Here is a 27,518-nt window from a genome sequence, read left to right as displayed (position 1 = left end):
ATGATATGAGAAATTATTATCTTTGCTAATTTGCATACCTCTAATGCATACATATTTAAAAGCAAAGTTTCCACTTAATTGACATGATTACCATTATGTTGATAAATATCCACAGAGGTCCCTCTACAATTAATTTTTAATTAATTAAAAATAGTTTTAGAGTATAAGGGAAGTACAATTGTGAAAAGAAATTAGTGCTCTTTGAAACTGAATCTCTTTACATCAAAAGGGTATCTTTTAGAATTTAAAATATTTTTTCTGGTCAGAGAGGCAAAGATTTTTTTAAAAAATAAGGATACTTATAGGTCATCTAGTCCCTTTTGCTCTATAGAGAACTATATGTGCCATCTTAGATCTATTTAATTATCAACGATACATTCCAAAACCTCTAATGATATTACTGAGGAAATTTTTAAGTCAAATAGCTTCAACTGAATTTATGTGTAAAGTACGGAATAGCATGAGCTTTGTTGGGGTCATTTGCCCACTGTTTATTTTCTGTTCTCACTTCCCCTCTTCAGTCTCTCAACATTTCTTCATTTGTCTGCACCTTCATTCAGCTCATGCTACACCATAGCACATCATCCGACATGTCTCACAGTACCCAACTGTAGAACTGAAGAATGGCGATGAGGGAGCAGGAAATACAAAAAGGCTTTGCTTCAGGGGCCTCCCTGGTGGCAAAAGGGGTTAAGTCTCAGCATAATGAAACCATCGTCAGCCACTGAAGCATGAGTTCAATCCCCAGTCAGGGAGCTAACCCACATGGCACAACAGACCTCTCCTGTCTTGCCTGCTGCTCCCCTCCACAGTGTATTTCAGTCGATCCTCCAGTTCTGCTCCTCATTCTGTCTCTGTGAATCCTCTCACAGCCCCCCCACCTCCCCCCTACTTCCCCCCACTACCTCTGGCCTATAACCCAGTTCTTGGATACATAAATAAAATAAATCTTTTTTTTTAAAGGCTTTGCTTCAGACTTGCCCTAATTTGCCTTCAGAGGTTTACCCCATCCTCTCTGATTGGATAAGAATTTGATGATAATTACCAATGAATGCAAAATATTTTTGACACATTTATATTTCCCTTGTATTTATACAAATGACCTGCAGGTTTGGTTTTGTTTGCTCAATTAACATTTTTCAAAATTAGTAATGCTCATATTTTATTATGTGTAAGAACCATGTGGGATACTTGTCAAAGAAGATTCCCTGACATGTTCTCTTCAGCTTTTTGGTCTGAGTATGTCTAAGTATGCCTAGGACACTCCATTTTTCTTTTAAACCACTTTATTGAGGAATGATTAATGTGCAAAAAACCCCTATGTATTAAATGTACACAACAAAATGAATTTAGGTATAAATACACACCCAAGAACCATGAAGGCCATAAACATTCTCATTCCCTCCCAAAGTTTCCTCCTACCCTTTTACTGTTATCATTTTGTTGTCACTTTTTGTGATAAGAATCCTCAATGTAAGAGCTACTCTTTTAATAAATTTTAAGTAACTCTAGGCACTATGTTATACAGTAATCTACAGAACTTATTTTCTTGCATAACTGAAAGTGTATACCCCTTGACCATCAAATTTATAAAAAATAGAGAGTAGAATGGTGGTTGCCATGAGCTGGGATGGTGGGGTTGGGATAGAATTCTTCATGTTTTAAGAAACATCCCAGGAAATTTAAATGCAGGTACTCTGAGGGTGAAATATATTTTGAGAAACACTGGGTTAAAATGGAAGTGTTTGTTTCCTTAGCTATTTTTCTTCTATTTAAGAAAGATTTTTTTTTAATCAATGGGAAACAATATTGCAATATGGATAGAATGTATGTTTAGTAGCCAGCATACCTGGGGTCAAATCTTAGCTCCACCATGCACAGGCCTCAGTTTCCTCCTCTGTAAAATGGGCATAATATTAGTAACTATCATAAAGGGCTACTGTGAGGCTTAAATGAATTAAGTAAAGTGTTCTGGACAGTGTCTGCTATAGCTATTTTTAAAGAGAAATTGACTTTTCCTCTGCATTCTTCCTCTTTCTTCATTACAAAGTTCCACATTTTTCACGATTTGATCTGACCCCAGGATACTCAAACATTTCTCTGGAAGAAAGGAGTTGGGGAAAGGCCATGTGAAAAAAATGAGATCAATGGTTATTTCCATAATCAATGTAAGAAACTGCTCTAGTAGGTGATTGAAAGCAGACTATATACATGATGTCAATGTGATTTAAAGAGCTTGTCCAATAATAACTGGAATTAGTTTTTAAAAATGATAAAAAGATTTTAATATCATATAGACATATAAAGTCCAATATCATATAGAAATATAACATTGTTGGAATACTTTCATACTGGCAAATGAAATTTTATTTAATAACAAAGTTAAAAGCACCTTAAGTTTTACAAAGGAAGTGTTAAAAAGAATCTCCATCACAGTATGGTGTTTAATTGAAACCCTCTTTCCTATGTTTGACTTATGGACACCTTGTTTACCAAAGGAATTCATGGCAATAATATAAAATTTGAAATCTGCTCTAAATGTAGTGACTGGTAACTACTAGGTACTAACAGTGACTTTACTATACAAATGTCCTGCTCAGGTCACGTGAGTGGGGGCTAAAAAACCGATATATTGCTCGTTGCACTGTAGTTTTTAGATATGTTTAGTAATAGTATTTACTTCCTTTTTAAATAGGAATAGATCCTTAAGATGAGTATTTATGTCCTTTCTTGCACTTAATTCAATTGGATTGAGCATCACACATGATAAATTGTTGCTGTATTTTTGGGCAAGTTTCATATTGTAGTAAGAATGAGGCAGGAATACTTTTAATTACATAGTATGAAGTCAACCTATACTTTTAATTAACTTGTGGAAAAGTCCGAATAAGTTCATAACTTGACTGAACCAACCCCTGGGCTTTGAAAAACAGAATCAGTGTAACTCCCATGTGGACATGGGAAACCACTCCCCCCTACCAACCACATTCCCCTTCCCCACAACTGCATTTTTCTTTGGCCTCACCTCTGGCAGGAGCTGCCCAGCTGGAGATGTGAGGGCTGATGGGCCTCCAACCAGGGAGACCACGCCGTTGCAGTCCACAGCACTGTGCATCTTCCCGTTCATGGGCAGGATGGGGAGCACTCTGGAGACGCGGCTGGCCTGGCTGACGTTGCTGTGGCGCCGCTCTCCATGTTTGTGCGGCACAAACAGAGAGTCTCTTCGGCTGTCATTGTCTTCAAAGGTGCTGTGCTCGTCATCCGCGAAGTCATTCTCCGAGCCAATATCCTTTGCTCGGCCTCTGAAGCTGAAAAGGCTCGCCCTACTGTTGCGTCTTGGAGAGAAAAGCGAGCCACGGATGCTCAACAAAGACTGAAAGATCACAAAGAAAACAAAATAACACATGGACAGAATTAGCTTCTATCCTATAAAATCTGAGATCTGATAAGTCACGGGACAGGTGGAATCCAGGGTTCTGGCACCCTTTACTCTGTCCATATCCATTTCCCTTTCTCTCCCTTACTTCGCGTTCTTCTACATTACTCAAGCTTTAAAATGGCCAGAAGTATCCCATCCCATTGTTTTGTCCCATGACTGGCACCTAGAACTGAAATCATTGGTAGAGTCCTCTCCAGAAGCTAATTTCATTAAACAACCCAATGGAAAGCAATTAAATACACGCTGACAATTGAGATTTTTTTCAAGTCAAAATCATAGCCACTAAGAGCTCACTTGGGACATACTCTGGTGCAGATCTTATCACAGAGGAAAATAAAATCTATCTTGCTAGTAGTTCTGTTTAATTATAGCACAAGACGCAGTCTCTCCCTTCCGGCGCATATTTTATAATGGTCTTCATGAATAAATTAAACAAATCAAGCTGAAAGAACTGTATGATTCATAGGCTGATATTCATTCCCGTCTCAAGAAATCCGAAGATCATATTTACAAAAACCAGGTTTTCAATAAATATCTGGTTAAATCATTGAACAATTTTCTAAATGTTGTCACTGTCATTATGCACTTTATCTTGATTCTTAAAGCACAGCAGCTTGAGCATAAGGAATCACTCCCAGTGTGTGACTAGTCTGCTTTTATAACTTCACTCTAGTGAACACTAGCCTTTGCTTATCCAATATCCAGTTCTCCTTTTTCTGTTGATAGTACCCTGATTATCCTTGAGAAATGTTCCTCAGGCCAAGACCATGATTGATACTTAGCCAGTGAGTATGTTCCATACTTCTGACTTTAGAGAATGATTTAAAGAATAGCATGGGGCTTTGATGGTCCATTGACCACCCCCTTTTTCTTTTACATTTGTTGGGAAAGAAGTGCATTTTCAGTTGGGGATGCTGAAAAAAAGTTTAGTGCTGCAGTGGGCATCTGGCCACCATATTGAAGGTATTTGAATTATACGTTGTCATGAACAAGTTTTGATCCCTGCAATCTAGCCATACCTAAAGTGACTCCTCTGTATTGTTTACACTATCTAATCAATTCCCTTTTTTCTTTTTAAACTACGCTGCCTTGAGTTTAGTTTTTATTATTAATAGAAAGAATACTAACCTCATCATTTAAAAATTATTAATTTGATATTTTTCTTTCCAAAGATTTTAGCTAACAAATTATTTTGTACCTATGTATTTTTTACATTCCCTGACCAAGTATGCTCTTAATTTTTCTTTTCAGCTAACTATTTTTTCTTGCTGCCTATAAGCATCAATAAAGTATCTAGCAGCTTTACACACTGTCTTATGTTTCATGATCCTATTCATTATTTGCAGAAAGAAGCAAATCTAAGACTGGCAATCTCCCCCAAGAAAAGTCATTTCTCCTTTTCCTGTTTCCATGTTTTTTCATCTTATTATCAATTATATTAGTAAAAGTCATGATTTTCCCTTATTGTTTTTCAAATACGTAGTCATTTTTAAATCTCTCCCAGAAGACAATATTTTTTCATGTCTTTTTCCCTCTTTTTTCACAGGAACTTTGAATTAGCTATAAGGACATAATAGTTACAGGATTCGTGACCTTTAGTTATCATTAGCTCAAAAAGAAGGAAGATATTCTTGATAGTAAAAACTAAAGTAGAAATTATTTATATGTATAATTCTTAGTAAGAGTTTATATTTTAACTACAAATGCTCTACTCAATTTGAGTCAATAGAAGTTTGGAGGAAAATAAGTTACAAAATTGGACACAAGATTTCTCAATGTTCAAAGGTGAATTGGGCCATTCAAGACCATAGTTTACATGTAACAGCTGTATGAAAAATGATGGGACCACATCTGTTCACATTAACTTTCATCACTCACATCAATTATATAAGTCCATAATGATCAAATATTGTGTCACAAATGAAGGGTGGCCAGTAAGAAAAATCTGCCATGTCAAATGACTCTAAAAAAGCAATACCCCTGATTGATTGCAAATAGGGAAGGAAATAATAACTTAAGAAGGTCAAATGTACCTTACAAAAGTTTCAAAATAAAATATGCAGATTGCCCTCAGACTTGATTAGAGATTGCACTCTTAACTTCCTTCTCTCTCCCACACTCATAAGTCAAACTTAAATCTAAGGAATATTTCATAAAATCCACCTGCTCTACCAAGAAAATTGTGATCTTGCAGTAAAAGCCTACATGGTACATGTTTTTAATAGGAAAGTGAAATGGTTCCAACATAAGTGCTTTCTAGCACAGCACCACAAAACAATAGTTTTTAATACTTTGAGGTCTTGGATGCCTGAAAAATCTAATAAAAGTAATAGATCCTTTATCCCTATATCCAGATTAAGAACCTCTACCTAGCTTTGATACTTTTATTACTACTTCCAGGGACTTGCGTGAGTTGACAATTCACCCTCTTTCCCTCTTTTTTCTTCTATCCCTCCCCCCTCAACTAATTTTTGATTCTTTATCATATTTATCATATTAAAAAGTTTTTAAAATACAGATGCCATTTAAGAAACACACATCAACGTGTGGCTGCACTTCCAGATTGTTTAAGTCAGAAATCACTTATGATACCCAGTGCAAGGAAATAGAGGTATGAAGACAGTACTTGTAAAATGTTATCTGTTAGCAAGTTTGCAGAAAGAAGTAGGACAGAGCCTATCCATTTTAGGCTTCACTATTTTGCCTACAATTAGTTCTACTGGATTTTAAATAACGCAAATTGGAAAAATCCCCTGTGGTATCTACTGATGTCATGTTTCAAATTTAGGAAATTTCACCTCAGGTAACTGACCTTCCTTTCCCCCTTCTTCAAAATGATTACAAAAAGGGGATTTGATTTTAAAAACTTCACATTTATTGAGATTAATATTCCACTAATGTATCATGTTTGTGACACCAGCAAGGATGAGGATGAATAAATATCTATATTTACTTAAAAATAGATTTTAAGTTTTAAGTTTGAATTCAACCCCACAAGTCATTTAATTTATCCTATGTTACCTAAATTTGAAATGATCAGACTGACCTATAAAACATTTGTATATTAGACATGGTTATGTGATACTGTAAAATGTATAATGAGCAATAAATCTTATATATATTACTTAATTGAATGAAAATCAAATTATAAATTTCTGTATCATTTTTAAGAGATATTCTTTCTACTCAGCTTGATAAGGTGGAAAGTTCAAGAATTTCAGTGTCCGACTAAACTTGAATACCACCTCAGATCTTAATAACTGTGACACTGGGCAATTCTTTACACCAAATCTAAAAAACAGTAAAAATAATACTATGCAAGGCTATTAGCATTAATTACAACAGTGTAGAGTGCCAAGCATAAAACATGCACACAACAAAGAATACAATCCACACCTCTTCATGTCTGTAAATTGGAGTTGATGATATAGTACCTCCTAGAGTTGTAGTTTATATTATATATAATATATACAATATTATATATAATTGCTCATGTCATAAACATGATACATTAGTAGAGTATTAATTATATATATTATAAATGAATTTATATTGCAAGTTGCAATATACTATGTATGTGTTAGCCATTTACCACTGCCATCAACATTGTTCTCTTTGTTATTGGTAGATATTAAGGTTTCACTATTGATTAAAATTGTCTTCTGAGAAAGTATGTATTTACGATTTCTAACAATTTTCTTGGTGATTTCAAAGACGAGGATGCTTAATTTCAACGTTTCAGCAGTTTGTGTGATACAGAAGTCGGAGGTGTTCAGTGAACACTGACTGCACAATGTAAGTGGTATTTGTTCAATACAAGTCCTACTTTAAACATGAGACAGGGTAATCAAACACAGTTAAACACTACTGTGCCTATTTGGTGTGATAAATCTTCCTCAGTGCATGTCTACTTAAGAATTTGGGTTACAGTTCCAGAAACTTTTTACTTCAGTTCCCTTTGAAGGGCATGAAGAATGCTCTCTTCGTGTGAAGTTTGTTTGTGGATAGAACAATCACACAGATGTTCTGAAAGAGTCCATGGTTTACTTCTAGGAACCTGTCATTCAGAAAACCCACAGTTCCCTGGGGCCAGGCACATTAGCTAAGAAGAAATAGGAACCATCTGCCAATAATTCCCTATGTGGAAAATTGCCTTGAGATGCCCGAATAGCTAATGAAACCTCAAAACCACAAACCTTCCCATACCCAGTGGGATTTGTGCTCTAAAGATGCTTTCCTGGGATCCATAAAGTTGCAGAACTCATGCATTCTTTGAGGCCATAGCCAAATTTATCTTCTTCAAATTCTGGCATATCTTCAAAAGATTGTTTGTTGGACAAATGTAATATGTAATCTAGTCTTTTTACCTGGTGGGGAGAAGAAAATCTCTTTTCATATGTCAGCCTACTTCCTTCTAAGGAAAATCGGAAGCCTTTTCTTCTTATGCTGTCTTCAGATTCAGATTTGCGGACTACTTCTTCCTTTCCTTCTTCTCCAGACTGTTCTTTCTGCTTCTTTTTCTTCCTTCTGTTTTTCAGCTCTTTTTCACTCTTGGAGCTCAACTTTGATGCTACTGAAGAACTCTCTGAGAAAACTCCCAGCCCTCCAGCACCACTGAAGTCTCTGGATTCAGCAGATGCTGCTGCAGCTGCCGCCTGAAGGGTACAAGGAAAATGGGAGTTGCAGAGAAACCTTGAAAAACTTTACCCATGTTGCTGCTTAATTTGTCTTTACAATCACAAATATGATCTTAAAAAATGATTCTCCATTCCAGCCTATATATTGGAGAACAATACATTGCCATTAGACCAATTAAAGAATTAAAATCAACAGACAAGAGGAAGATAACATATGTGACTCTGATGAAAACATAACTCTGACCTGAAACTAACTATGTTTTCCAATTATCTAGTAACAAGAATAAGATACTCTAATTTCATAATTGTTTCTATGATTTGAACTATATCTTAAAAGGAAAGATTTTAAGAACCAAAGATTTCTTCTTTAAGCCTGATCTATCACTCCATTTGAGTGACTTTTATTAAGAGTACTCTAAATTATTGAATTTAATTCAGTCAAGCATTTTATTTTAATGAGCTTTTCTTCCTCTTTGACTTAATTGAGTCGAATTCAGTATTTCAATAAAAAACACACAACAAAATCATCTTGTACTCTATGTATTAGAGAATCCCAGATTATGGCATCTCAATGAATTTATAAATTACAATAGCATTATCTTTGAAAAGATATAATGTTGGGTGCTGTTGTTCCCACTCTAGTATATTTTATTGATCAAATCTTGTAACATATTTAGGACACTCAATTCTAAAAGAGAATTGTACTCAACATCCAAGAAAAGCTACAAATAGACAACTTATTTAGTTAATGCAATTAAGTCAAACAAATATAATTAGAGAGACTCTTGTCTTATTTTGAAGTCTCATCAATTCCAAACTCAACGACTTATAAGGTAGGAGACAAGGAATGCAGTGATTTAGCATTTTATGCAACAGTGTTTTCCTTATGCATCCACAAACTTGCATTTAGACTTTCTTCAAAGAGGAAATAAATGTCAAGTAGTTCTTTGTCTTTCCAAACTTGAGGAAATAATCCTTTGAGTTTGACTAGTTTCTGAACTGACCTTTCCTACCTCAGGTGACACTAGTGAAGAAACATCTGTAATTGAATTTTTCTTCCCAGAAGTTTAAGAAAATAGTTTGAGAGAGAACATGTAGATCTAACTATGTAAGCTTGAAAAAAGAAGGGGTCTAAAGGGAGAAAAAAATAATACCAATAAAAATGGCAGGACTTTGATGTCACTATTACTGACAATAACCATCAAAATGAAATAATAACCTCCTAATAACAAAATGGGTTTCTACCACTTATAAAATACATATGATATTTCAAATTCCACTGCTGATTTTGTGTACTAATCATCACTGACCTCAACAGGATGGTCAGAGAACTGAAATAAACACAAAAGCCCCATACCTGAGCTTCTTCTTGTTGCTTTTTTAACTGTTCGAGCATCTGCTGAAACTCAGCTTCTTTCTGTTCAGCCTCTTCAAGTGTTGCCTGATTCTGTTCTTCATAGGCCATGGCCACCACAGCCAGGATCAAATTTATAAGATAGAATGAGCCCAAGAAAATGACCAGCACAAAAAATATCATGTATGTTTTTCCAGCAGCACGCAGCGTCTACAAAAATGAAAGATATTTTATTAAATCTTATAAAGGATGTCACACATTCACACTCTAATAAAATAGTTTAGAACATTTTTTTTATCTCAATATTTCATGCTTCCCAGAAAAATCCTTTTATCTGTTCTCACCAGTTGATAAAGGTTTTCCCAGAAGTCTTGAGTCATGAGACGAAACAAGGACAAGAAAGCCCAGCTAAAGGTGTCAAAGCTTGTGTAGCCATAGTTGGGATTTCGGCCAGCCTTCACACAGACGTATCCTTCCGGACACTGGCTGTAATTAGGTTAAAGGAAAGAAGGAAGTCAGGAACTGCAAGTCTGGTAGCTGGCTTTCCTGGTTTGATAAATGCCAATGTGTATTTTATACCACACCAGGGAAAACAGATTTCTCTTTACCTATCCCAGTGCTGACCCCAGCACTGTGTGGACATAATAACAGAATCTATTAAGTCTGTTTGTGGAATCTCTGTGGTTTATGTTATTAATATATTTACCATGCCTCCACATAATGCAATCATATGATTAATATCTTCGGGGAGTTGTGGACATAAACAGGAAAATAAGTCTTCAGGGAAGAAGTAGATTCCCACTGAAGATCTATAGAGGCAGAGTGCGTGTATGCGTGTGGCAACAGGGAAAGGTGAAGAGAGGAAGGCGGAGCTGCACTGAGGATTTCAGTGAGGATTTCAGGGTGAGACCTCACTATCAAGCCACCTGGCCTCAATAATGTGCTTGACTCTTCTGGGCCGGATGATCTTGGGCAAGTTTCCTCATCTTGGTAGTCTTTAGGCATCTCAGAGATTAAAAAGGACTAAAACAGAACCTGCTTTACTATTGTGCAAGTACTAAATATGCTACTATATGTAAAATATTTCGTACTTACAATGAATTAAAATCATTCTGTTTTACTTATCACCAGGATCTGGAGATAAAGGCAGTACAATCTTTACCATGCAAACTAAACACAAAGCCCGTTATCACTGGGAATTTTGCAAGAGGTATTAGTTGACAATGTCCACAATATCATTTTCCATAGAAAGAGCATTAGAATTCTGTTTATGATTCTAAAATCTTGACAAATACAGGAAGGTAACTGTATGAATTTTTCTCCTGGCTTCAGTTCCAGGTACAATGCATTTTAATAACAAGCATTCACATGTTGTCAATCATAATAATTTAAAGCACATACTGAGTGCTATACTAGCTACATGTTCAAGTACTACAACTCTATCATTATACCCAATTATCACACAGGAAAACTAAGGTAAGGTTAGGTAGCATTATATGGTGAAGTCAGGGTTTGAATCCACACAAATTCTCCAGTGTATGACCTTTCTAAAATATGCTAGACATACATGTACCATGTCACACAGATAATGACATTTTCCTCAGAGATCTTACTTTTTAATTATGGAGACCACATTACCATATATAGAATATCATGCTTATAAAAGTACATGCTTATGAATTGTATTAACTTATGTCTATGTATTGATTTTCTATTTTCCATTGAATTAATTTGGAAGATTAGCTGTGACCCAGTATGGAAAAATAATTGTTGCATATGAGTGTGTGAAGGAGGTGAGAATTCACACTTATTCCAGCTATTTTGAGAGTCGGCATGAAGTAGAATTTATGGAGGGCTTTGAATGAGGAGCAAGTGGGGCATGAGTGGGTGGGAGGTGACAGGTTATTGGGGTCGATGAAGAAGTGTGGACTGAGACTCAATATGAAACATCACTTACCCTGCATCTGAGCTGTTACCACAAAGCAGAGCATCATTTTGCCCTTCCAAAAAATAAAAGTGACCTATTTAAAGAGCAAGAAATAGAATTATTTTAAAAGACTTCAAAACATTTTAGCTATTGTGTTTAAGTAATAAATTTCGTTATTTTTCATATCATAATGAAATGGATAAAATCATAAATATATTGCTAAAGTCACTTAAGGCACCACCAAGTAGCAATAAGATGAAAAGCAAGGTAGATAATATATCTGCCAAAAACAGACAAAATGTTAATATACTTGATAAATTAAAGAGTCCATAAAAAATTTCCCCAAACATATCACCAGCTAGGATGATAGGTAAGATCATGAGCAGATAATTTGCATTATATGACATTATATGACATTATATTACTTACTAATGATATTGACATATTTTAAAAATTGTACTGCATTATCAATTAATAAACAAATAAAAGAACAAGAGAACACACTTTGCTTCTACCAAAAGTTTTTAAAATTTGCTGATAGTCAACATTAGTAAAAGTTCAGTAAGTTGGTACTGCTGTAGGGAGTATCGTGTGGTAGTATTTCGCTGGACAGCAACATCACACTATTCTCCATAGACTTAATTTGGTTATACCCTTTGTCTTCCCAAAATTCCATTAATAGAAATCTATCAGAAGGAAGTAATCAGAAATAGAAACGATATATAAGATTGTCATTGTGCAGTTATTATAATATTAATAAATAGGAAATTCCATAAATAATGGAATCATTTGTTTTCTCTATTCCCTAATCCAACATTTTCATGAAAAGCCTGCTAGCTGATGAAAATGAATGAAAGCACAACTTGTTGTTCATTAGAAAACTTGTGAATGGAAATGAACCGAAAATTATTAATTATTAACCCTTAAAACATCAATTTAATGTGAGAAATGATAAAATTTCATGAGTTCAAAAACCATGAAATGATATCTCAGAAAGAGTGCTGGGGGAGTACTGATAATCAAGAGACCAGCGGCAGTTGGCCAGGCTGTTCATGGAGAGTGAAGTACTCAGACACCCATGTGACAGGGGGACTGGCTTCAATCATAAGAAATTATATTCAAGTACATGAATCATAAACTTATTCTGATATTCATACCCAAAATCAAACTACACTGATAAATAGCACTATTACTATGGAATATTTTAGAGGCAAGCTTTGAGTTTACATTCCCATCATCAATAAATGAATGGCTGGATTAGGGTTTCTTAACTTTCTGACGCATATACAAATTCAGATTTCATCTTGGGAAATGGTTTCTCTATTTTCAGATACATTATATGTACTTAATACATATAAAGTGTTAACCAAATAGGGTCAAATTATTTCCCCCAATCTTCTTAATAAAGCATTTCAGCCTAATACAAACTGGCTGATCTATGAAGATGACTGAAAACTCCTAATCAATACGTACCAAGTAAATATTTTTGCTTATACAGAAGAATGTGGTATTGCTTTCAATACTTGTTTCGGAAAAGATAACACACTTTCAAAATTTGTTGCTTGACAAATTAGGAAAAAGGAATAAGATATCATTTGATTTCTTAAAGATATCATTTGATTTCATTTGATTATTTAAAGGACAAAACAACTTAATGGTTAAAAGAACGTTTCTTACTTTTGTCCTCAATATATTCATCCCAGCTAAATGTGCTCACTGTCCTATTGAAAAGAGTACCGTTCCCGTCCAATGAGTTATTAAAGAAGGAAGTGACGTTTATTTCAAAGGAAGAATTAGCCGGAGGCCATTGCAAACATTTATTCCGCAGGTTGCCCATAAATAGCTGTAATCCTATTAGTGCAAACACACTCAGACAGAACACAGTCAGGATCATGACGTCAGAAAGCTTCTTCACAGATTGGATCAGTGCCCCCACGATGGTCTTCAGGCCTACAAATAAAATCAGAGGGAGGAATTTAAATATACTATTCAATAGTTTCTTTACCAACAAAAACATTATGAGCTTGTCCTGGAATATAAAGATGTCATGCAGAATGCCAACATATTAGTTTAATGTTTGTGACTGAATAACATTTTCATGAAAAGCCTGCTAGCTGGTGAAAATGAATGAAAGCACAACTTGTTGTTCATTAGAAAACTTGTGAATGGAAATGAACCAAAAATGTGTTTCCAAACACTCCTTAGAGCAAAAGAAATGATTTTGTTATTCATGCTTAAACATCAACCTTGTGTAAATATTTTGCTTTTATTTGCAGATGTCTTACTCCCTAACCTCTTTTGGTTTTAGAAAAATCTATATGAATATAGTAGTACAACATCATGAAGCCACTGAATTATGAGGTTATATACTTGTGAATTCTGCAAACTTGAGTAAGGGTTAAAAAAGGAAGACATCTGAAAACTGAGCCCCATGCAGCACTCATGCTATCCCTGGCACTTTGTTTTATCTGCAGGTAAGTTAATTACCAGTTCTCAACTTAGCCAAATTTGCATCAGTTTGAATGCCTCATAGTGCAGCTTCTATGCAGAAAGCTTGATGCTGTAAGATGCAAACTGTGTAGCCTGCAAACGCCTCATGCAAAAAATTGTTAAACTCAAAGGCTGATTTAGAACAGTTTAAAGAAAGCATCTAGTAAAGCAAAGAATCAAATCCATCCAAATTATGATGGACTGATTCTTGCTTTTTTGAAATATTTATCCACAAAAGGTTACAAGCAAAAAGGCTTATGCACAAAAAGCTATGATTGTAGCACCAATGCAGCTAAAGTCAGCCTCGGTGTTTAACCTAGCTCTCACCTGGAATGACTGAAATTGTTTTCAATGCTCGGAGAACTCTGAATGTTCTCAACGCTGAGACATTGCCCAGGTCCACAAACTCTGTCACATATCTGTAATAGGGAGTTCACACACAAACACAATAACAGAACACAAGAAACAGTTGGAGATATAAGGGGCCTACCACCTTATACCAGTTTCTTCTTACCTGGAATTACAGAAATAGTTTTCAAAGCTCTCAATACTCTGAAAGTTCGAAGAGCTGAAACATTGCCTAGGTTTACAAATTCTGTTACATACCTGCAGAATTAAATCAGAGTTATTCAGAATTTAGGGAAATCTAAGTCTATATTGGTCTTTCATCAAGACCTTTTCAACTTCAATGAGTGTTGCCATTAGAGTTCCCAATTAAGAGAATAATGGCATTATCATCAATCAGAATTTTGATTACTTGGGGAACTATTATTTTACAGTGCTAATTGAAACCAAAGTCATACAATTTACCACAATAGCCCCTAGATTCTCCAAAGTGCATAATTTGATTGGAAGAAAAATATTCTAGATCCACACTGATAACTAAGAAAAATGTTTGTAGTCACCAAGGAAAAATATAGTATAAACTCCCACCAATGAATGATTTACTCTTCCAGCGTGGAAAATGTATTAAGATACTTACGCAAAAGTAATGACTGTAAAATCCAACCAATTCCATGGATCCCGTAGAAATGTGAAATCTTCTAAACAAAAACCCCTTGCAAGTATTTTTATAAGTGATTCAAAAGTATAAATTCCTGTAAAGGTGTACCTGAGAGAAAATAGCCAAATGGACATTAAAGATCTAGTAGGCAATTTATTTCTTTTCTTTTTTTTTTAAAGATTTATTTATGTATGTATACAAGAAGTAGGGTGTAGGCCAGTGGTATGGGGGCGGGTGGGAGGATATACCAGAGACAGAGTGGGGAGCAGCGACTGAGACAGTTTTGCTGCGCCATGTGGGTTAGCTCCCTGGCTGGGGATCGAACTCATGTTGCAGTTGATAGAGCTGTGTCTTTAATTCCAGTGCCACCAGGGAGGCCCTAATAAGTAATTTAAATATACATGTCTTAAAGGAGACTTAACAAAAATTAGAGACTTCTATTCCAGTCTAAGTCAATCTCCCTATTATGTAGAGTTACTTAGAACTTAAGGTAAAGAAATACATTGTAATCTGAGAGACATTTGTATTGACTTAACTAAATGAGTATTGTATTTCTATGTAAATTTATTTGAAAGTCCAAATAATATGACTCCATATAAAAATATTATCAGAAATACATTGACTCATGTTCTGATTTAACCAAATAGGCATTAATTAAAAAAATAAATGAAGCATTTGTATTTAACAAAATATGCATCATTGAGAGTCATGAAATACATATATATATATATATATATCTCCATACACACACATATATATGTATACTAGTGAAACATAGAAAGGTGATGGATATTAGAAAATGAATATACAAACTAGGTATATTTTTCTCATTGACTATGAATAATTACTGATAATCTTCAAAAGAGCATAAGACTCACAAAGCAGATAAATATTGGCAGTCAAACCAGTGCGATAATTTGAGCAACTGAATGAGCCACAACCAGTTTTGTCTTACAGGAAATTAGGGATTGAGATAAACTTCAATTATGGTCTAAACTTGTCTGGTTCAGATTATTTAGTGTGATTTGCTAAAGAAAGTGATTAAGTGTCAAGCTGTTAAATGCATAATTTTAAATATAAAGGGATGTTATTAAAATTGTCACTTATTTTCTACTTACTCCACATTTTTTGTCCAGTCTGGAGGGTTACTCATGGTCATAAATACACAATTGGTGAGAATAGTGCACATAATGAGCACATTGAATAAAGTAGAAAAATATCGTCAAGGAAGACAAAGTTCAATGGAAAATCTCACTTTCACATACCACCAAGACTTTCACCACCATGAAATTTACAACTTTTATGCCTTTATTATTTTTTGATTGAGTTTCCTTTTTCCATTTTTATAATCAACTATTGATATTTTAAGGTTATTTACATGTTGATAACACATAAAAAGCTTAAATGGAAAGAAATAAGGTTCATTGGTAAATAACTGTTGCTTTTTTAAATAACAAACTCAAGTTGAGTATGTAAAACATGACAAAAATTCAACAAGAGAATTCAAGTTATTCATTAAATGCATTATAATTTCACTCTAAAAGTCACCTGCTGTAACGTCTTTAATAACATTCTAAGTAGAATGTATAATATACACAATTACTCATAAAATTCTGAATACTAAAAGAGGATGATTTCTTAGTCTTGTAACTATTTTACTTACTACATTCTTTGACCTTGGTTGACTTGACTATAAAAAGTGTGAAGTTGTAATGTCAGTACTACATGGTCATATAAATAAGTGGCAAATCAATAAAAGGAAATTTTTATAAAAGGTGAGAAAAAAATAGCCATTTCACAGAACTGTGATGAATCAATTAGTTAAAATGTTAAATCTCCTACAACTTAACATGCCCATAGTAGATGCTGAACAAATTGCTTTCCTAACTTTCTGAATCACAAAGTACACACTACCTGTAACAAACATTTAGTTTGTTTCACTTAACACCACTTTACCTTTGTGGATGTGATATTCATTTTCCTTTACACTGACCAACAACACAAAAACTCTTTAAGAACATATTTAGTAGTAAGAACATATTTATATCTTTAATAAGAAGCATAATATTTCAGTATTACTTATGTAAAACAACAGCCTTTTTCACTGGAGATTTTTTAAATTAATGTAGGTTTAGATACAATTATAAAAATCACAGAGTAAATAAATGCTATTTTTTCCCTTTCTTGATCTTTGTTTTTGTCATATCTTTACAATACTTACACTGAACTAAATATCAACATGCTCTAAAATTCAGTAAAATGAAAATGAGTAGCCAATGTTGCATTAGTCTATTGAAGTTTCTTTTCACTTACAAAATGACTTTAGTTTAATCAATGATGGATTTTCTGTCTTTACAGATGGTGATATAAAACACATGATTGATTCTAAGCTATTCAAATGCATCTACATGAAAACAGTAATAAGTGAATGATATGGACCAGCCACATGAGGGCACTATCTCCTAAACAACATACAAACACCATTTGAAAGAAGAAACCCATTTTCCCTTTATTGCTAAAAACAAAGAAAAAAACCAAGATAAAATTAAAGATAACTTGCTATTAGAATATAGAAGTAGAGGATACTCAGTAGGTGGAAACTTACTGGAGAAAACAATTCCTCTTGGCAAGATTGGCACCATTCTAACACATGGTTCCCAACCTCAACCATTCTCAGCATAAGTGCTATATTCCTCCACTTCACTTTTTCACTCTGCTTCTTACTCTTTGCAAAGATAATTTCAAATATTCTCTATTGACCACCAATCTCCAACTTTCTTTTCCTTCCCTGCCCGTCCAAAATTGATGACCTTATCTCCTACTTAACTGAAAGAAGATAGCTTCAGATTCCCATATTTAAATCTCTACTCCAAATTAACAAACCTCTTCATACTTGGATCTACTGTTTCCTCCTTCCAGTTTCAATGTGGGATCTTTTCAATCCTTCCACCTTTACTATGGATACATTTTACCTACCAGAAATCTCCAACATTTTCTTCTCTTATATTTAATATCTAACACTCTATTGCCCTCTTCCTATGAACACAAACTTGGTCTAGCCTATCCTATCTTGGGAGCAGGGAAAGATTACACTCTTGTAACCCATAATCCTCTTTAACTAGTTATAGCACTAAGTCTCTTCTCTATCTCACAGTCTAATTTACTGAGAGAACGGCTTATATTTTGTCCCCTCACATATCTTTCACACCCCGGTCTACTAGCTCTCCTTTCTAAAGATGACAATGATTCCATGTTGTGTCACTAACAGCAAAAGGATAATTTTGAATTCTTATTTGACTTGTTTTTTCAGTGGCATTTGACAAGGATGATTCTTCTCTCTTTCAATATATTCTCCCTCTTCTTTCCTGAGGGCTCAATGCTCTGGTTTCTTTATGTCTCATGGGCAACATTTTCGTTATTATCCACTGAAAACTGTATTTCTCTCTTTTTTTTTAAAAGATTTACTTTTATTTATGCATACAAGAGCTAGGGTACAGGCCCGAGGTGTGGGAGGTGAGAGGATTCACCAGAGACAGAGTGGGGAACAGAACAGGCAGAATGACTCAAATACACTGCTGAGGGGAGCAGCGGGCGAGTCAGGAGAGGTCTGCTGTGCCATGTGGGTTGCTCCCTGGCCGGGGATCGAACTCATGCAGCAGTGGCTGTGGACAGCCTCATAGGTTGCATCTTAACCCCTTGTGCCACCAGGGAGACCCCTGTATTTCTCTTTTTGAAAAGAAGGACATAGGGAGGATGTCTCAGCCATTTTCCCCTTCCCTAGATACTAATTCTAGTAGATTTCATCAACATGTACAGACTGATCTCTCCCAACATCTTATATATTTCTGGGCCAGCAGAGATACTGAGTCAATGCCACATATATACTTTTAACTCTTGAGTTGTTTAATTCTATTATTAACAAGCTCCTAACTGGATAATAACTACGTGATAACGTTTAGAACTGAAAGTAAATGAAATGGAAATCATAAGTTGCTCCCCCTCTTTTATATAGTTCTTTGCATGGAAAGCCATGAAGTTTTTAATTTCATTTTTAGATACTATATAATTTGGATATACCTCTTATTTAATTAATTAGTAAATTGGAGACACTAAAAATGATATCTGAAAGGCTTAGACAGAAATTTTAGGGGCCTCCCCTGGTAGTGCAGCGGTTGAGCGCTGGGTTGCAAGGCTGTCTGCAGTCTCTGCAGCGCCAGTTCGATCCCCAGCCACCAGCAAGGGTCCTACCAAAAAAAAAAAAAAAAAAGAAATTTTGGTAGTGCTCCCAGGAAGTTATATCTGAGGAAAATCAAGAAAATTAAGGAATTGATTTTCTACTGTAGGATGAAAAATACAAAGAGCACTGGAGTAAGTAAATTAGGGGACCTGTTCTGAAGTTTTAGCTCTGCCATTATATAAATGTAGCCTCTGAAAGGGATTAAAGAAATCTGGACCTCAATTAACTCATCTTCAAAATGGGAAGACTGGTATTGACCACACTGCATTTCAGTCAGTTTAACAGCTCCAAACTCCGGTGCTATGTAAATATTTTGTTAGCAAAGTGAAATTGGATGAGAGTAGTGATTTATGTAGAATACTGTTTAGAATTTCTTTTTTTTTTTAAAGATTTATTTATTTTATTTATACAAGCACTGGGTACAGTCAGAAGCGTGGGAGGGTGAGAGAATTCACCAGAGCCAGAGCGGGGAGCAGAGCAGGCAGAAGGACCGAAGTACACTGCTGAGGGGAGCAGCGGGCGGCAGGAGAGATCTGTGCCCATGTGGGACCCTCCTCCTGTGGCTGGGGAGCAGCCGGGGATCGAACCGGCACTGCCGAGGCTGCGGGCAGCTTCGCAACCTAGTGCTCAACCGCTGCGCCACCATGGAGGCCCTGTTTAGAATTTCTTAATCAAAATGAGAGTTTTCCTTTGCTAATCTTGCAATAGTTCAGGATAGAACTATAGTTTCTTCTACCAACAATAGTTGTCATAGCTATTTAAGCATAGATTTTAAGTATTCCTCAACTTCTCCATGCCATGTCTCACAGACATGTTCAAATCCAAGCTCTTGATTTTACACCTGTACCATTCTACCTCAAATTATGCCAAGCTCAGTCAACAATAATTCTGTCTTTTTTCCCCCTTGACCAAAATAAACAATTGGAAGCATCCTTAGCTAGTCATTCCCTATTATGATAGCCAATGGTTCAGAAAATCCGACTCTTACACAGAATGCCTCTAAATTTGATGACATTTTGCCACCCGCATTGTTTCCAAATAGTCCAAGTGACTATCATCATTCGCCTTCAAAATGTCAGTAGGCTCCTAATCCAAATTTGGGCTTCCACCCTTTCCTCCCATGTTTTCTCTTTTCCAGGCAGCAATGAAAGTGCTCTTTTGAAAAATATGGGAAAATATGGGTCAAGTGATATTCTTTCGCTGAAATCCTTCTGCCATTCCTCCCTATCTCATTCAGAATAAAGTGGACGTCCTAATCATGGCCCACAACTTCAGCCCCTGATCTCCCCCTCACTGACCTCACTGCTTACTCTCCCAACTTACCCACCCTCTGCTTCAGTTACTCTAATCTCTTTGTTAATTCTGAACATACCAGTTATATTTTCACTTGCATAGTTTGTTTCATTTTGTGTTTGCCCTTATACCTACTACCCTCTTGGAAAAGGAGTGAGACTTTCCTTGTCTCCCTCTGTCACTTCTTTTGTATCTCTGCTCAAATGTTGTCTTTTCAGAAAGGCCTTCCCTGACAATAAGACCTGAAATAATACCTTGGTGCTCTTCTCTTTTTGTACTGCTTTGTTCTTCTTAATAGTATTTATCACAAGCTTATTTATGATTTATTTACATAACCATGAATGTAACTATATGAGATTGCTGCATCTCAATATCTACAAGACTATCTGCCACCTAGTTGGTACTAAGTATTTGCAAAAGAATAAATACATGAGTGATGAATGCAGAATAAAAGGGAACTGCATATTAAGTTCAAATAATAAAATTGATATGAAACACATTTAAAACTCTCATAGGAAGTTTTAGAAATTTGGACTATTTTTAACTTGTTTACTATCTAGAAAACATAACCATATTTTATTTGACTATCAAAACAAGATACTATGCAAATCAAAAGCATTTTCAGTTTTCAAAATACACCCTGGCAAAAATATAGTAAGCATAAGTATAGCTTATTCTGCCAAAATCAAGAAACAAAGCTAATTTAATATGCAACAGCTCTTAATGAAGATAACAACTCTTTAAGACCCAAATCAGGATTTTTGTTGGAAATAGAGGTATCAGACTAAGTTTGAAATGCAAAAGTCTTTAATGTGAACGGCCATTTTCTGGTTTATAAAACAATGATAGTAAACACCCAATGACCACTTAATGGGGCCAAAATCTACTTTGCTATCTCCGAGTGATTTTATCTTACAGGAAAAGGCACTGTGCCTCAAATCCAGGATTTGTGCCTAGGTGTTTGTTGTGAGGAATAAAAGGAAAAAAATCACTGGGAGAGTCAGTTGCAATCTACACTGTATTATATGTATAGAAGACTTCTAGGATCACCAGTCAAGTGTCCTCTATCACCAGAAGACAAGAATTTGTCTATCTTAGATGTTACTCCCCCCGCGTTTTCCATTCTTATATTTCTACTCCAAGGTGAGACATCTGAAATGTGGATTTTACTCAGGCAATTAAAGATTAAAAAAATCGATTTTTCTATGTTGAAAGAAATTCGTGGCTATAAATCATTTCTAAGTTTCCAGAAGCTTCATTTTTGGAAATCTTAAGCTGTATACCTAACTGGCTTCACATTTTAACTTGAAATCACTGCAGGTCTCCTACAACCTTGGTCCTTGGAAGTGTTCTTATTTCTTCTGGGAAGCTAGTTCTGAAGAGCCCCTATCATAAACTATGCTCTCACTCTCACTGCCTAGGATTTCAGATCAGAAATGGCCCTCATCCTTTACCACTGGGAACAGTTTTTCAGATGGTCTTAAATCAGGTTCCCTAACCTCCTAGGATTTTTTGCAGTGGAGACAGATAGTTTTCATGAGATTTTAATACAAATACACTCTTTCACCAGAAAAGTTCTAAAATGAACAAAAAATCTGAACTATCTTTTCCATTAATATTTGGCTAATCATTCACCTTCATGACAAAATAGAATTTTATGACCTATTAAACCTTCAATTTTATCATGGGTTTTGAATCTGAATGTATAACCTCTGATGTCCAGCCTCTGACTCATTAGTCACTTATTTATTCAATACCTACTCTCCCAGAATTTACTATGAACAGATCAGAATATGCCTGAGTTTATTACCACATAACATATAATGTATGTTTATATAAAGGGTGTAGGATTATTTCAAAATATAATTTATGGAAAATTTTCCTCAGTACAAAATTTATAAATACTTAAACCAAAATATAGATGAAAATATATAATCAGGAGACCCAAATTGAAATCTCAACCTCATTATTCACTGTTAATGCTAACTTAAAGATTTTGTTTTCTCCCTAACAACTGGGCACTCTTGGTAAGGAAACATTATTGCTTAAGATAATTCACAAGAAATTATAAAATCCTAAAACATAAATAACAAATTTAAATATGTTGATGTGCATGCAAAGCTTGGGTCGGGGTGGGGAATGAACTAAATATTAAATGGAGACTGGACTCCAGAACATTATGCTTCTAAAGACATCAGTGACTACAATGCCAGTCAAGTGTGGGCACGTGCTTTATAACGCCGCCATCGAGAACTAGATGAGTACCCTGTACTAAGCTTAACTCACTCCTGAATTCTTCATTTTACTTAATTTGAGTAATTTTGGACTTGCTAGGGGCCAAGGGTTTTAACTCTTTAAAGCCAGACTTTGGGTTGACCATGGTGTGGTATTCCAGGAAGCAGGACTCTTTCTAAAGAAGAAACAACATTGCCACTTCTTCTACCTGAGACTTTGCCTATCAGTTCCTCTGGTTCCTTTTGCTTCTCTGTCATCCATCTGTGTTCCTCTAAATGCTTGGCACAGTCCCAGTCTTCCAAACCTTTGCCTGCTTGGTTTTTCCAAGACTGGCTGTCAGCCAGACTACTTCCCCTGGTCTAGAATAAAACCTCTCATTCACAACTACTCTATTTAACTTCAGGAATAAATCAAATTACCATCTCCCACAAGTTGTCATAAATCTTATTTCTAGGAAGTAGACAGTTTAATAAGGAGAATGAAGAATGAAATGGGATGTATATGGATACATAGATAATAGGCTTTAGGAGAGAGACCTCTGTAGCAGAACCTGTGACTTGAAGAAAACATGAACAAGTAAGGAGAGAGAGAGACAGACGGACAAACAGAGAATCACAGAGAGAGAGAGAGAGAAACAGACAGAGAAAAGATAGAAAATCAATGGTAAGAGAAAAATTGAAAGACTAGTGTTCATGCAGTACCAATCACAGCATTTACTAACTCAGATTTCAAATACTGAAATGAAAAATAGTAAGTAGTAAAATTTGGGCCACAAAGATATTAACATTGTGTCATTCAGATTATGTGTGCTTATGTAGGTATTTTCTTCTTCTTTTTTTTTTAAAGAGTTATTTATTTATTTATACAAGCACTGGGTACAGTCAGAAGCGCGGGAGGGTGAGAGAATTCACCAGAGCCAGAGCGGGGAGCAGAGCAGGCAGAAGGACCGAAGTACACTGCTGAGGGGAGCAGCGGGCGGCAGGAGAGGTCCGCGCGCCATGTGGGACCCTCCTCCGGTGGCCGGGTAGCAACCGGGGATCGAACTGGCGCTGCAGAGGCTGCGGGCAGCTTCGCAACCCAGCGCTCAACCGCTGCGCCACCGGGGAGGTCCTATGTATGTATTTTCTAAATATAAAAGCACAGCAAGAAAATTAACTCGTGGAGTTTACCTATTATATAACAGTAAAATTTGGAGGATTTATGAATGGAGGTTCTGTTGATATGGGCAAAATGAAGACGAAGACGATTTAGAGATAGCAAACGATTGAGAAGGAAGGAGAGGAAGAAAGAAGAACACAAGAAGTAGTGAGTCAGGAAGAGGAGCAACTTAGAAGATGGGGAAAAGTGGATTACTTACCTGTTATTCCATTTTGCAATATGCTAACTGTTGACTAAGAGGAAAGAAAAAGAGCATATAACATTGCCAACCACATGTATTTTTGAAAAATTACCAGTTCAACAATTCAGTCAAGGAACAAAGTCACATTGTGTGAGTCTTCGAAAAAAGGATATGAATGTACCAAAATCTTAATAGCTAATTTTCTAATAGGATTGAAGGGAGTTAAAATGTACAGGGCAGAGGTGGCACTGAATCGAGAGATTGCTTTCCCTTTATTCAATACTATAAATGTCTGAAAAAGAAAACAACACATAAAACTGTATTCAGAATAGACATTAAGGATACTAAAAGAGAGAGGTAAGATCATTATTTAGAAATAGAGCCTTAAAATAACATAGTAATATACTAACAAATGACATGATGAGGAGTAGTTTCAGTTTCCAAGCACTATAAACTTTGCTAAATTTGCTAAGTGACATAAGGATTTAAAGAAAAAAAGAAAATGTGTAAGCAATGCTATATTCTTAGCATCATTATAAATCATTTTAAATTTCAATATCAGTATTTTTAAGCAATAATTTACAAAAGCACAAAAAGTAGGCTTGAGTACTTCTTCAGGTAGATAAATATTTTCTCATGGAAACTGCAAAGTTTTCCAGGTTTTTTTTTTTTTTAAACAAACCCTTCTTGATACCAGTCACCTGCTTTTATTTTTTCTGCAGGTAGCTATGGAAGGGGCAATGTTAATGGTAGGGAGGCAGAACCTTGCATTTAAAGTGTTTGATATAGAGCTAGAGATTAGCCACTAGTTCTGGAAATATTTAAAAAAATATATTAACAATTTACTCTTCATTTTTACTTTTGATTTCTCCACACTATAAGGTAAATAGACTGGCCTCTTCTCATTGTCCCCACTGCACAGTGCCTCTTCAGTTTCCTGCCTCTCCTGGGAATGTAGGTGCAAAAAAGTGCTATAAAAGACTTGCAGGATTTCTAGAATAACAGGTGCTCTACATTGTCAGGCATACCCAGCATTCTAGTGACACTTGAGCCAGAGGGCTGGAGGCCCAACATCCTTCCCCAGACATCCTGGGACTAGTCCAGACCCAACCAGTAAGTAGGGACATAAAAGCAACTTGACTGTGAACTCACTTTTTTATTGATATAGTATGGGTCCAGGTCCTCCAGGGGTTCTGACACCATCTCTGGAGGGATGTCTCCATAGATAAATGGAAGGGATTTTCCTGCTTCCAAGTCACTATTTGGCTTTGGGCCATTTTCATCATCCTCATCTTTGCGCTCCTGTTTGGGTCTCTTAGCTTTCTCTTCTGCAATACGTTGTTCAATAGCAGCAAGGGATTCCCTGGTGAAGAACCGGAAGCTGTCAGGTCCTGGTGGTACCAGCACTGACTGTGCCATCTTTTCATCCTGCTCCTTTAGTCACTGTTTAGCTCCTTGCATAAGAAAGTGCTATGGAAACAAAAGGGGGCAAAAGCAAGGGTCATTAGGATAAAAAGTGATTGTGGCAATTACATGATAGTGAGAGAAAATATATAAACCGAGCTAGCTGTAGTTATGAAAGCTGTATTTGGCATTCGGGGAATTTTCATGTATGCATTCATTTGCTGGCATGAAGATCCAGCTTTCACAGTCAGTAGGTGTGTATGAGGTAATCTAATCTTCCCCTCCCAAAATGTTTTAAGTGAAAATATCCAATTTAGAGCTCAGAAATGGAGGCTACTGGTTTATGCTTGCTGTTTCACTTGTGTGACTATTTTGGCAGCCATCTTTTTCAGCATCCTTTCTGAAAAAAAATAGGAGAGGTCTAAAACAAGAGATGAATAATCATCCAAAATTGTAGAACCTGGGCGTTGCGGGGATCTTACATATAGGTCTCCATTTTTTTCAAAGTTTCCTTTGGCCCACTCGTAAGAGCTTATTCAAAATCACGCACCTGGTAAAGAGCTCAGGAAATCCTGAAATGCCAGGCTAGAGAAAATAGGTAGACACTGCTTGAAAGCTAGGGAGCGAGAAAGAGCAGGGGATGCCCGAATGCATTTGGAACTACTCGGAAGCTGCACAGGAAGGGATCCTGCTTCTGCCAAACTGGGCAGGAAGTCAGCCACGTCAGAGGTCTGCAGCTTGGACCCCCTAGTGTAGCAACCTGCTGCTAGCTGGTGCAATTGTTTCTTAAAATTAACAAATGTGCAGTTCCTTAGAAAATATTGGAAGGAGAGCCCATTTTCTCAAATAGTGTCCACTTCACAAAAACCTACATAGCAGATATGAACTTGAAAATTATATATATATAAGTTTAAGGTAGTTTATCTTTTAAGCAAACTCCTGTTATGTTCGTCTTCCAATAATATAGATGCAGTTTTACTGGTATTTTAATCATATTTTATTGGGTTAATACATATAACTCAACAGAGCATCTGAATCATTCCAAATGTTATTTCTGAACCAGTGGTAGAAATTTCTAAGGTTTTGAAACAATACAACAAAAATCTTGACTCTTAAATGCCATCTGTATAAAGACATAGATCTTTTTTTTTGTTTTTAAAATATCAATCCATTTTAACCCCACCCTGCAGGAGTGAGAGTTGCCATTTAAATGATGAAGTACAGTTTCTAAGAGTAAAAGGTATTCCTATCCAGCTCATTTCTGCAGCATATGCCAGATAAAACAGAGGAAAATCTAAAATAATATAAGCTATTGCACCATTTCCATATCTTTTTTTTTGGAGTAGACTAGGACCTTTCAGCCACCAGCTGGCAGGCTGTCCAGCCAGTATCACAGTGACTCCAAAACATCCCACATTTGCTGACCCATCCCCAGAGACCCTTGCCTAGCGACAGGCAAAGGAAGAAGATGGTCCTTGCACTCCAGGGAAGGAACTGCCATGCCTGGATGCTCTAACAGAAGAGACATGCTAAAACATGCAGCCAGCAGCTTCAAAATGAAAGTGGTCCTCTGCAGATTCCCCCAAGGATTCTACTGTAAAGGTAAAGAAACATCACAGAATAAGCATAAGAAGAATATTAAAACATTACCCCTGCAGAATCTTTTACACCAAGAGTTTGGGATTGATAAGCTGGCACCATGAAGACTGCAGCTAAAATTCCATCATGCTTTTTTTCTTTTTTTCATTTTTTTTTTTTTTTTTTAATTCTCCTTCAAAGACCACACCTAACTTCCTGTAAAAGGATTCTGGTAACTGAAGTAAGAACAGGCATTTCCTGTGCAGGGACTACAAAATGGCATAGTTCTAACTACCACTAGAGGGCGGGGAAACTGAAGAGAAAAGAAAGCCCTCCGTGCTCACGCGTCTCTGTGCGTGAAGCAGCCCAAAGCATCCAGTCATGGAGTTCTGATCTTCTGTAGGCATTTTCTCAGAACAAAGCGTGAAGACTTTGCTGATGTTAATCATTCATTTTGCTAATTAATACTGTTTCTGTTCATGCGTTTCTTTTGCAAAGTCTGAAGTCATTCAATCAGCACAAATAATTAAAATTAAAAGTAGAAAGTAAACAGTGAAGGATTAAAAATAAAAATTCATAAAA

At 35.9% G+C, this 27,518-nt stretch overlaps 1 protein-coding gene across 11 annotated transcripts in view; it reads right to left on the bottom strand.

The window, feature by feature from the left end:
* Nucleotides 1-25,436, bottom strand: part of LOC311168334 (sodium channel protein type 2 subunit alpha) — a gene marked incomplete at both ends in the record, with an annotated part of 67,780 nt that extends 42,344 nt beyond the window's left edge. The window contains 11 exons of one of the 11 annotated variants that reach the window (XM_084229725.1): nt 2,987-3,373; nt 7,807-8,094; nt 9,434-9,640; nt 9,775-9,916; nt 11,388-11,451; nt 13,035-13,307; nt 14,362-14,453; nt 14,830-14,958; nt 15,969-16,058; nt 24,128-24,246; nt 25,107-25,436. In XM_084229725.1, coding sequence (XP_084085851.1) covers nt 2,987-3,373; nt 7,807-8,094; nt 9,434-9,640; nt 9,775-9,916; nt 11,388-11,451; nt 13,035-13,307; nt 14,362-14,453; nt 14,830-14,958; nt 15,969-16,058; nt 24,128-24,246; nt 25,107-25,373 — 2,058 coding nt within the window. Of the gene's footprint in view, nt 1-2,986; nt 3,374-7,806; nt 8,095-9,433; nt 9,641-9,774; nt 9,917-11,387; nt 11,452-13,034; nt 13,308-14,361; nt 14,454-14,829; nt 14,959-15,968; nt 16,059-24,127; nt 24,247-25,106 lie in introns of those variants that run through there. The other 10 variants (XM_084229728.1, XM_084229731.1, XM_084229730.1 and 7 more) reach the window with 10 other exon arrangements.
* Between the last annotated feature and the right edge of the window lie 2,082 nt (nt 25,437-27,518).

The sequence above is a fragment of the Talpa europaea genome, assembly GCF_964194135.1.
Source record: "Talpa europaea genome assembly, chromosome: 1".
Taxonomy (NCBI): Eukaryota; Metazoa; Chordata; class Mammalia; order Eulipotyphla; family Talpidae; genus Talpa; species Talpa europaea.
The sequence above is the reverse complement of the archived record's forward strand: the minus strand, read 5'-3'. Positions and strand labels throughout refer to the sequence as shown.